The sequence below is a fragment of the Protomyctophum parallelum genome (genome assembly GCF_964188405.1).
Source record: "Protomyctophum parallelum genome assembly, chromosome: 1".
Taxonomy (NCBI): Eukaryota; Metazoa; Chordata; class Actinopteri; order Myctophiformes; family Myctophidae; genus Protomyctophum; species Protomyctophum parallelum.
The window spans coordinates 14,307,667-14,320,254 of record NC_139697.1 but is presented as its reverse complement, the minus strand read 5'-3'; the positions used below and the strand labels follow the sequence as shown (position 1 = coordinate 14,320,254).

At 45.2% G+C, this 12,588-nt stretch overlaps 2 protein-coding genes across 2 annotated transcripts in view; one reads left to right on the top strand and one right to left on the bottom strand.

The window, feature by feature from the left end:
- The window catches only part of elp2 (elongator acetyltransferase complex subunit 2), a gene marked incomplete at its 5' end in the record, with an annotated part of 121,763 nt that overhangs the window by 38,033 nt on the left and 71,142 nt on the right, over positions 1-12,588 (bottom strand). Inside the window, 4 exons of the mRNA XM_083783380.1 lie at positions 1,993-2,088; positions 2,965-3,034; positions 4,394-4,585; positions 11,094-11,243. Of these exons, the coding sequence (XP_083639506.1) occupies positions 1,993-2,088; positions 2,965-3,034; positions 4,394-4,585; positions 11,094-11,243 (508 nt within the window). The remainder of the gene's footprint in view (positions 1-1,992; positions 2,089-2,964; positions 3,035-4,393; positions 4,586-11,093; positions 11,244-12,588) is intronic.
- On the top strand, positions 5,664-7,101 carry LOC310871753 (bactericidal permeability-increasing protein-like). Its single transcript, XM_083783391.1, has one exon. The coding sequence runs from the start codon at positions 5,722-5,724 to the stop codon at positions 7,072-7,074; it is 1,353 nt and encodes a 450-aa protein (XP_083639517.1). The 5' UTR covers positions 5,664-5,721; the 3' UTR covers positions 7,075-7,101.

Genomic DNA, 12,588 nt, shown 5'->3' with positions numbered 1-12,588 from the left:
GCTAGGGTTTTTCTTCTTTCTTCCCTACGGACAGACAGCTATCCTTTTCTCCTCTAATAAGAGACCTGCTGCCAGCCTGATATATACTCTCCCCCTCCCCCTGTCTCTCCATCCCTGTATAACCCCGTTGTTCCCTCTCCATCTCACCGGGGGAGTTGGGGGGGGGAAGGACAGAACAGGCTGATAACTAGTTGTTCTCTCTCCATCTCACCGGGGGAGTTGGGGGGGGGGGGGGGGGGGGGGGAGGACAGAACAGGCTGATAACTAGTTGTTCTCTCTCCATCTCATCGGGGGAGTTGGGGGGGGGGGGGGGGGGGAGAGGACAGAACAGGCTGATAACTAGTTTGTCTTTCTGGCTCTGTGTGTTCTGTGTTCTCTTTGTCTCGTATGAGAGCACCCGGGAACAGAGAGAGAGATCCGTTGGCCGTCGGGGCAGAAGCCTCTTATCTCCATATTCTAACTTTGTTTTGATTTGTTTATTCAGGCACCCCGACTTGATCATAGTCCAGCGTCACATGAAAGCATCACATGTAGCAGATACCACAAGCTTGTTTGGAGCTCGTCGATCTGCTACTTTTGATGCTTTTAACACATTTAGACCTGACGACGCATGTGTGTCGCCTTAGCATTTAACCACTTTGAACCACATCCGTTGAAAAATAGCAGATCTACAAGCTTGTAGCACGGCACTCTGTGCCACGCTACGAGCTTGTAGATCTGATTTTTTTTATCGTGAAAATGTATGCAAATCTTTGAATATATACTATTTCACAGCTAACGTTATTAACTCAAATCTTTGCTTCTGGGGGCGTCCCTGGAACAACATATTTTCAGATGGCGGTCTGCGGCCGAATACATATCATTCTGGGGCTCCTTGACATGAAATAGTTTGAGAACCACTGATGTAGAAACTATAGGTTTTTACAGAAAACGGTTTGGATTTAGATGACATTTTGTATAGAATCTGTTCTCGGGTCTAAATGGGTTAAAATTTGAATCCTGAGAAGTGACAGTTGTGGACATATGAGGTTTCCCCCCGACAGGGACGATAGACACGCACAGCGTGTGAGTAGGCACTGCAGGGAGCAGGGAGTTGGAAACATGAGTAAAGGCTGGGCGGTAAAAACAAACTAAAGTAAGCTTGTCTTAGGTAAGCCTGGGACATGAACTGCGTTACCGTACCGCCATTATTTATTGATATATTTTGGCTTTGAGCCAGACGAGACGACGTGGGACAGGCGGACGGATTTGGATGAGGTAATATGCCGCATTCGGAGTGCAGCAAACCGCCGTGATAGATTGGATTTAGTTTTTCACTGTCGCTATTAAACATTCCATACCGCCACAGCCTAAGGCTTAGGTTGTCCTTTGCATTGCCTGCTTCAAATTGCTTATTTGATTCACTTTGATTCCTTTTCCTTCTTCATTTTTAATCATTTTTTCTCCCCAATTTAGTCATTATGCCAATTGATTCCTCCCCACACACGTTGCTGTGCGTCGTCACTGCTGACTCACACCTGCCAATGAGGACGTAATGTTCCTACTCCTCCCTATGCGCACGAACGCCACTTTGGAAAGAACTTGGGCCCCTTCCCCACTTCCTTCACAGGTGTTACCGACGACACTAATATGGAGGCTCTGTTCCAATCTGGTCAAACAGAGTCGGGGTGCTGCTAGTGAGCATGTTGGCTCACTGGAAACACTCTGCGACATCAGTGGGTCTCAAAGTGTCCTTGAGTCGTTTCCAAATGGAGCCTTAATTAGTATCATCAGTAACACCTGTGAAGGAAGTAGGGAAGCGGCCCGGAAGTCGGAATTGGGAGTTCTTCTGTGTGCATATGGAGCCCATTGTGTGCCTGCAGACGCTTGAACAAAGCCAGATGCACCGCGGTGGGCAGGGACTTTATCACTGCAGGATAACAGTGTGTGTGTGTGTGTGTGTGTGTGTGTGTGTGTGTGTGTGTGTGTGTGTGTGTGTGTGTGTCACAGTACCAGTAAGGTTCAGAGGGTGGAAGTAGGACTCTTGGTACTGGTCAGACACACTGCTGAATTGTTCCTCGTCGGTCTTGGGCTTCGGAGCGAGGTCACCTGCAACGTGAAACACTACATTACTGATTGATAAATTTTGTCAAGATCTAGTACTGTATTTAGAGCTAAGTAATTACAGGGTGGTAATTAAACTACTTCTCCAGAGTGGGTGGCATAACACCGGAGGGAGCTCGTTCCCCCAAAATGTGGCTCTAACAAAAGATATTCTACTATGCTTCCACCAAATTCAAGATCTTGACTCCCTAGGCAAACTCTAAACTAACCTAAACGAATGGCTGACCTTAAAATATTACCCATTCAGGACGGGAACCCCTTTTGGTGTTATAATTTAGCTATTGACAAATAGCAGATCTACAAGCTCTTAGTACAAGCTTGTAGATATGCTATTTTTGAAAGACCGTGAAAATGTGGCGCAAATCTTTGGTGAGGTCCCTTGAACTACATATTTTCATTATGGGGTCGGCGGCCAAATACAGATAATTATGGGGGTCCTTGACATGAAAAAGGTTGAGAACGACTGACATAGAAACATAGGTTTTTTCAGGAAACTTTATGATTTAGAAGACATTTGTAGAATCGTCCTCAGGTCCTTCAACACCTTGGTAGGGGTACTACTGCCCCCCCTCTACACATTCGTGTTTCCGTCTGGAATTATTTAATGCAAATGCAAAAGGTGAAAGGGAAGTGGAGAGAGGGGCGACATATCCGCTTAATTCTCTCCACACCGTCATCCCTTCCTTCCCGTGTACAGACTGCTAGGTGGAAGCTGTGTTGAAACCGTGTGAGAGCCAAGCACAGCGTGTATAATGTCTCAGGAGAGCAGGTAAATGGGCCAAAGTGGGCCCTGTGACCACAGACTGCTATTCCCAACAGCACGGCTGAAAGAAAACCAACTAACGCCTCTGTTCTGTTCACCTTGAAACACAGCCTTGTTGGAGAGACCCAGGGCTGGAGTACTGGCTCCCTCTGGAAGGTCTGCCGTGTCCTGGGAATGAGCACGCACGCACGCACATACACACACACACACGCACGCACGCACGCACGCACGCACGCACGCACGCACGCACGCACGCACGCACGCACGCACGCACGCACGCACGCACGCACGCACGCACGCACACACACACACACACACACACACACACACACACACACACACACACACACATTAAGTAACCACAGTGGAGAACATTTTAACTTGACTGGGCTAAATGGTCCTCGGAGAGCACGGTTCGATTTGTGAAAAGCAAACCACAGCAAAACAAGCAGCGGGGAGACATTTTCTTAACCACTTTGAGCCTTAATAGACGGTCCACTAAGGAGTGAGTCTTTTTTTTCTTTTTCTTTCTTTTTTAAAGTTAGAAACGGACAAATCTTTTCACCCAGGCATTTTGGACAAATCATAAGAACTTTAGGCCATCTTGACAAATCTTTAAATGTAAAAAAATTACAAAATGACGACTGCACCCGTTTTCACCCCATCGTCAAATAATTGGTCCTCATTAATGGTGTTCTAAAACTATCTCATAGGAGGGCTGTGGGAACTTCAGAAATATCCAACATATCAGGCATGCATTTCCTTTCGGAAATGCATGTATTTAATTCCGTCTTCCCAAAAGCAGTGGTAAAACACATATCCCAAAGAAATCAATGACCAGGGGATGGAATATCAAAAGCAGAGGCATAGATTGCAGAGGCATAAATTAACCCGCTAAGGGTCCATTTGGTTCCATTTGTACACTCTCATGAGTTACAGATCTAAAAGGGAACCACTTCAAGTAACCCAGGGGGACACTGGACCTCACTTTGAGAAACACTACAATAATATAATAGGTATGCAATACTGTACGATTGCATTTATTCATTTATTATTTATCATATTGAAGGCCAAAATTCTTTATAATGTTTTGTAGTTGGGGAATTGTTAACATCCTAAATGATGCCAACCCTAGCCACCCATCCCCCACTTTCCTGCTCAGTATAGAGCGTCGCAGTCCCGCCCCCTTTCATGACGCCAGGCCCAGGAAATGAATCCCAATGCATTTTTCCCATAGGCATTTCAAAACGTATTTATTTAAAGTCGTACGAAAGTCGTACGAAGCCAACTCTTGTCGTGACAAATCATGACAACACACACAACATTTTGGACCAAACAAATTATTACAAATTATTTGTCACGACAAGAGTTGGCTTTGTCCGCCGTGTTAAACGTCTTTAAATAAATACTTTCTGAAAAGTCTATGAGGAAAATGAACAGGGATTTCTTTCCCGGGTCTCTCGAGGGGGCGGGACTGCGGCGCTCTATTGTGAGCAGTTAAGTGTTTTACGAGGCCGCTCCACTCACGTCGGACGCCAGCAGCTCCTTCAGAGACGTGCCGGAGATGTTGGCGAAGTTCTCCACGAAGTTGCGCGGGGCCCGAAAGGCTCGCAGGACCTTCTCGTCGGCGCCGGACACGAACTGGAACCTCCCCACCATGGTCAGACACTGCAGGTCGTAGCCGTGGATCTGAGGCCGCGAGATCTCGTGCCAGGTTCTCTGCAAGAGAAACAGTATGAAGTCTATTAAAAATAAGTCAATTAAACTAATACTACTTCTGTGTGGAGTTTGCATGTTCTCCCCGTGTCTCCTAGGGTAGGTACCCTCACAAAAAAAAACATGCAGTAATCCTGTTCTCGATACCGCTTCCCCCTGTTCAGCCGGGGTGCCTGATGGAGGGGAAAGGAACTGGTTGGAATAACGTGCCCAACCGAGGAAATTCCCCCCTGTCAGGTGAAAAGAAGCGGCTTGGACTCCTCATGCATTGAAGGAAGCATGAGGTCAGTCCTTTGCTCTCCCCAGGTTGGCAGAGAGAGTGTAGAGCCCAGGATTACATTAGATAATTGACCCTGGGTGAAAAAATGGGTTACAAACATGTAATCCACATGTGGGATAAACAATTACAAAAAAAAAAAAAAAACTAATAATAATGACGTAATAAAATAAGAGATACTCTTTAAAAACCAGAGGCGACAAAGCCTTCACTGCAACCGAACGCAGAAAACGCAGACAAAGATAGGCTGTGAAAGGGGAGGCTGTTCCACAGCCTATAATTATATTAAAATAATAATCTCTGGCCTTTGAGCACATATACCAGCACCCCATGCCAGTGTTTTGTTGCTTTTTTTGTTTCAATTTCATTCCCTTTTGTTTTTTACCTTGTTTATTGTGTTTTGTTGCCATGTGCAGCACTTTGGTTGGCTTATGTGATTTAAAAATCAACTTTGAGTTCAGTCGAGCATACAGGTACTGGTCAAACTTATTCAATAAGTCCATGTATGTATGCATGCATGCATGCATAACATGATCTCTAGTGACCCTATTCTGGCCATATCATAATAGGCAAACATTTGGTAAAAACATACTATAAGACTAGTTAGAATGGAATTACAATGGCAAACAGTCCAGTGAGAAAAAGCGTTTCAGTTCCCTATCGAAAACAGCCACGCTATGAGAATGAAACAAAAAAACAGGAACGCTGACCTGAAACAAAAAAGGAACTTATAGAACTGAATATAATCCTCTACAACCACCTTCGTTTCACACATTCTGCATTCCAACATCGAGTTGACATGTCGTTCCTGCTCATACTCCTGTTGACTCTCGCCTCTCGTTGCGATGGAGAAACCCCCGCCATGAAGCTCATCCTAACCGACAAGGCGCTTCGGTACAGCACACGGATAGGAGCAGACGTGTTGTGTCAGAAGATCCAGGCGGTGGACATCCCACAGCAACGGGGAAGCTTCGCCCTCAGCGTGTTCGGAGACGTGGACTACGTCCTCGACTGGATGAGCGTCGTCCGATGCGAGTTGCCCGAACCTTCCGTGCAGTTCGACGAAGAAAACGCGGGACTCAAGATGGCGGTGGACGACCTCGCTGTCACGGTGTCGGGGAACTGGTGGTTGAGCTACGGGTTCATCGACGACGGCGGGACGTTTACCGCGTCGCTGTCGGACGTCTACGTGAGTACCGGGGTGACATTGGGGAGCGACGCAGAGGGGCACGCGACCGTAGACGGCACCTTCTGCTACGGGGGGATCGGGGACTTGAACATAGACCTGGAGGGCGGCGCCAGCTGGCTGTACCAGCCGATCGTGAGCGAATATCAGGACGCCGTCAAATCCCAAATCGAAGAGCGGATCTGTCCGGGATTCGGGCAGGCCGTTCAGGATGTGCAGAGACAGCTAGCTGCGATGAGTCTTTCCATCGCGGTGGGCCCCGACGTGGTCGTGGAGGTCCCACTCACCTCTGCACCTCAAGTGCAAAGTACACGCCTTGGTCTGGACTGGAAGGGGGAGTTCTACCACGTTCAGAATCACACAGAACCACCGTTCCACGCCAAACCTTTCACATTGACCCCACAAAGCGACTACATGGTGCAATTTGGCTTTTCCGAGTTTGCCGTGAACTCCGCCTCCTACGTCTACTCCTCCTTCATCAGAGCTCAGATCAACGACAGCATGATCCCGAAGGCTTCTCCTGTGCGTCTCAACACCACTTCCTTTGGGATGTTCATCCCTCAGCTGCCCAAGATGTTTCCCAACATGCTCATGGAACTGCAAGTGGACGCCAGAGAGGTTCCCATGTTCAGCTTCGTCTCTGACTTGGTGGAACTAGACGTCTTGGCCGTGGTCAAGGCCTTTGCCGTCTGTCCCAACACAACCCTGTCTCCTCTGTTCAAACTCAGCGTTGACGCCAACTTCAGCCTCAAAGTCTTCTTCTCCCAGGGGAAGGTGAAGGGCTCTGCGACCATGAGCAACTTCACCATGGCACTGCTGTCCAGTGAGGTGGGGGATTTCCAGATGTCTCGACTGGAGAGTGTTGTAAAGATGGCGTTGAAGATGGTGGTGTTACCTAAAGTGAACGCCATGCTGTCCCAGGGTATGGACATTCCCAGCTTCCACAACATCCAACTGGTGAACCCTGTGGTGCTGGTGAAGGAGGGGTTTGTGGTCATTGCTTCTGATGTTACAATCTTTTTTTTTTAATTTATATTTTTTGTCCCACGATTTTGTAACCCATTTTTCACCCTTGTGTCAATCATCCTGTGATGTGATCCTGGGCTCTACACACCCTCCGCCAACCTAGGGAGAGCAATGGACTTAACTCATGCTTCCTTCATGCTTGAGTGTCCAAGTTGCTCCTTTACACCTGACAGGGGGGAGTTTCCCTGGTTGGACGTAGCGCGTGGAAGGAACACGTTATTCCAACCAGTTCCTTTCCCCTCCATCAGGCGTCCCGGCTGGCCAGGGGGAGGCAGTTTAGAGACCAGGATTACTGCATGTTTTTGTGAGGGTACCTACCCTAGGGGACACGGGGAGAACATGCAAACTCCACACAGAAAGGCCCTTTCGCCAACCCCGCCTTCGGGTATGGGCACTGATGACGCGGAGGAGGAAACACGCCGCCAGCACCCACAGCACCCCGAGCGGGAATCGAACCCAGGACCTTCTAGCTGTGAGGCGACAGCACTACCAACTGTGCCACCGTGCCCCCTGATGTTACAATCTAATGCATTCACCACAGTGACCGGTGTGTGTGTTTGGGGGGGGACACGAAATTATGTTTCTTTATTTAGATGTATTAAAATGTATGTTTAATCCACTGATTATACTCACAATCAGAGGATTGATAACTGAACACCTCATGTAAATGAGGTTGATTTCGTAATGTAATCATAATAGTAGCTCAGGAGGTATTTGCGGTTCGATTTCCCGGCTCCCCCTGAGTTAGTATGAATTGAAATGAGCTGAATTTAAAGCACATTCTAAATTGCTTTGGATACGAATGCTATATAAATGCACCGTTTACCATTTCACATAAATGCACCATTTAGCGTAATGTTGCTGCCCTTCTGGACTCAGTTGAAAGTGGAACTTACAGGGAAAGTGACAAACATCTTCACATTGGGTCTCATCACATCCCTTACTGAAGGGGACACTGCGTAAGCGTGATACTGACACTCATAGTAAAACCACCCAAAATATATGTTTTTTAAATGAATAACAAAACGATTTGAGTCAACCAAAAGCATATATTTTCAACGGGGATGTGTCATAATGAACATGACTATTATATGAATAACGGTACACTGAATATATGGTACTGTATGAATCAATGTACTGTATGCTTTATCAATGACCGTTGTAATCGCAATAAAATGTCCATACACACTTGTATCATGTTGTGTAAAATAAACCTCTCTCTCTCTCTCTAATTTCAACTTGCTATTTTGTATTATCGTATTGCTGTATTATCTGTTGTTTTTCTATTCCTAATAATGTCTTTTGAGTACTCAGAAAAGCGCTATTTAAAATCCAGATATTGTTATTTCAAAGCACAGTAGCACTTATTGTGCATCTGAGCCAAAGCCAATACAGTGGGTTAAATATAGAACAACACGAGGGAGGCTCGCACTCACTTTAACCCATTTTGGGCGGGAACCCCTTTTGGTGTTTTAAGCATTGTGTTCTACTTTAGCTATTGAAAAATAGCATATCTACAAGCTTATAGCGCGAGTGGCGCGCTATAAGCTTGTAGGTCTGCTATTTTTTTAAAGTCGTGAAAATGTGGCGCAAATCTTAGAATATATATTTCAGAGCGAACATTTTTAACTCAAATATTTGCTTCTGCGGGGTCCCTGGAACTACATATTTTGAGATGGGAGGTCCGTGGCCCAATAGAGATAATTCTGGGGGTCCTTGACATGAAAAAGGTTGAGCACCACTGACATAGAGACATAGGTTTTTTTTCAGGAAAATGTTAGGATTTAGAAGCCTTTTTTTATCGACCTCAGCCCAAAATGGGTTAAAAGCTCCAATTTGATTCAAAGTCACAGCAACAATATGCTGCTGTGCTGTGAATAAAATTGGAGCTTTCAAAGTGGGTCGCGAGCCCCCTTCATGTTCTGTTTCTACAGTTTGACACAGCACCGAGAAACTGAGGATGTGTGGGGGTTTTTTTAGAACAAACCTGGCGGCCTGCATGTCACGCTTAAAAAAATATACAAAAAATGCAAATTATGGAATAATAATAACAGCCTATAAAACATTAGTGATAAGCCTTTCTTAAAAACCACATGCAATGCATATTAAATCAGGATGGGATAATTAAACCCAGAGTCCCTCAAGCTGGGAAACACGTTTCAGCAAGTTTTATGTTTTATGCATTCACACACAAACACACACACACCCACACCCACACCCACACACACACACACACCCACACCCACACCCAAGATGTTTGTATAAAAATAAAATGTTGACACATGAAGAATATTTAAGAGACTATTCATATTGGTTTCTGGATGGATTTTTAGTACACACACACACACACACACACACACACACACACACAGATCCAGTTTAGCTTTTTTTCGTGCAAAACTATTGCTTGCAACGGATTGAGAGTCATGAAACTCCCCTAGTTTGACACATCACTTAAAGCATAATGACATTTTGATAATGTTGCCTTATATACTGTAGGTAGCCCAACTTTCGGGAGCTGTCACAAAGTTTCCCAAGGGAAACAAATTGGAACAAATTGAGAGGTGATAGTAGACACCATTATGAACACATTTGTGAAGAAAGCTAGTGGTAAGCTTCTTTTTCTTTTCAGATTCGCCACACATTTCGCAAGTTTCCTGTATTATTATTTGGGTTGTTGACAGACTGTGCTTTAAAAATATATATATATATATATATCGCAGGATTTTGTAACCCATGTTTCACCCCTGTGTCAATTATCTAATGTAATCCTGGGCTCCACACACCCTCCACCAACCTGGGGAGAGCAACGGACTTGAACTCATGCTTCCTTCATGCATGAGTGTCCAAGTTGCTCCTTTACACCTGACAGGTTCCCTGGTTGAACGTAGCGCGTGGAAGGAACACGTTATTCCAAGCAGTTCCTTTCCCCTCCATCAGGCGCCCCGGCTGGCCAGGGGGAGGCAGTTTAGACACCAGGATTGATGACAGACTGTGCTTAATGACAGTCTGATCACATCCACAACCAAATCACAAGTCAACTCACGTGGCATATATTCCCGTGCAGCAATTGTTGAGTAAATAAATGTCCCCACGTTATCCTGACAAACCAAACAAACAAACAAACAGTCAGAGTGACTTGATTTTGGAAGAAGCCGACAAACAATACAGAATGCTGTCCAGCCAGTGAGCTGGGTTGGGATGCACTCAGTGTGAGCAAATTTCGACTTTAGTTTTAGTCACATTTTAGTCACCTGGAATGTTGTAGTGTTAGTCTAGTAGTCTGTAGACGACTAAATAGCATAAGATGTTAGCCGACTAAATCTGCAGTTTATTTAGTTATTATTATTATTATTTGTATTAGCGTGGCACCGAGTGCCGTGCTACGAGCTTGTAGATCTGCTATTTTTGAAAAATCATGAAAATGTGGCGCACATCTTTGAATATATATATATTCGTTCAGAGCGAACGCGTTTAACTCAAATCTTTGCTTCAGCTAGGGAGGGTCCAGGTGGATACAGATAATTCCGGGGGTCCTTGACATTTAAAAAGGTTGATACCACTGACATATTAAGGCTTCATCCACACCTACATAAACGTAGCGTTTTCGTTTTCGTTTTCATTTTCGTTTTTTTAAATCTCTCTGTCCATACGACACGTTTTTTTAAATCTCTCTGTCCATATGACCAATGGCAAGACCCATGCAAAACTCCGTTTACATTGTCCACACAGGGAACACACAGGCGGAGTTTTAAAGAAATACACTGTGGCAGGAGTTTTCCAAAAGATGCGTTTATATGGACCAAAAACGCGTTTGCGTGTGGGCGACCCCCCCAAAACGCATATAAAAACCTACGTTTATCCGTTTACCCGGATACGTGTGGACAAGGCCTAACAGGTTTATCAGAAAACGGTCAGGAGTTAGAAGACATTTTTACAATTTGTTCTCAGTACAGGTCTAAATGGGTAACAAAGTAACAAATGTGAGTACTTTCTTTTCCATCAGTGTATATTTTTTGTACCTGCGTGCCGTCGGCCGTCCTCCAGGGAGTGAACAGTCTGGTGGTCTGGTCTGAGCCCACGCTGATCAGGAAGTCCCCCTCGGGGTCCCAGCTCAGGTCCTGGACCGCGTTGAAGTGACCTGATATCACCACCCCTGGACTCCATTCCCCCTAGGATGACATCACAAGGAGCAGTTGAAGTGTCACTTCCATGACTCGCTGGTTATCAAAAGAGGTCCTTGGGGCGCTTCCAGCGGGTCCCAACCAGAAAATGTAGTTAACATAGTGTCACAATCATTTTAACCTGGGCGGGAACCCCTTTTGGTGTTTTAAGTGTTACGTTAAACTTTAGCTATTGAAAAATAGCAGATCTACAAGCTCTTGCAGGTCTGCTATTAAGGTCTGCTATTAAGCTCTTGTAGGTCTGGTAAGAACTTGTAGGTCTGCTATTTTTGAAAAATCGTTAAAATGTGCCTCAGATCTTTCAGAAAATTGTCATGATTTAGTAAACTTTAAAAAAAGAAAATCGACGTCAGGCCTGAATGGGTTAAACACATTATCCATATACGGATATTAAATCTACAAGCTCACAGAGTAGTCACTCTAGCGCTAGCTGGGAGTTTATATATCGTGTTTACTGTATATATGATGTTTGTAAAATATGGCATAATCTTCACATAGATCTTCTCTTCTGGGGGTCCATGGCACAAACTATTTTCAAATAGGGGTCCGCAGACCAATACAAATCAATATGGGGGACCATGACATGAAACGGTTGGAGAACCAGTTCCATAACTTGACCAGGGGGGCAGTCAGACAGATATTGTGTGAAGCCACTGAGGAAATCGGGATTTCCTGAAAGTTCGTCATTGGGCCCAAAAACACCCATAGCCCCATAGAAGTCCATGTATTTGGGCCCAACTTCGCCTAGACTGTATTACCTTAATAAACATGGTCATGAATACTTTCTGCTTCCAGTCACTAGTTTAAAGTCTCATTTCTAATAATAATCATCATCATAATATTCTTTTGGAAAATTATGGTCCCATTAAAAAAAAATTACCATAAAGTCGCATATGTTCTGAGGGCCGTGGCTACCGTTACAGTCTATGATCGGGATTCCCCACCCACTCGAGTCAAAATAAAAACCAACGGAGAAGAAGGGGGGAAGTCCCGCCTCGTTGTCTGGGCCAGCCAATGGCCAGCTGGGCCCAAACGGATCTAGAAAGATGGCGATGTACAATTCAAGGACTGACAGGCTTCATTTTACGTTCATGTTAGACCTGCGGAACGCTTTGTCCATATTTTTTACAGTCTATGAACTTGACGCATAACAATAAATAATTTGCATGGAAATGGTCATGCTTGATTAGTAGGGGGCGCAGAAATGGCTTCCGAAATGACATCCAGCATCATACTGTATATTGTGATCAAACGGTTACATTTTGCATTTTTTGGGGGCATTTGCATTTGTCTACCCTCATAGTTATGAGGGTCCCTGCCGGGCCTGCCCTAT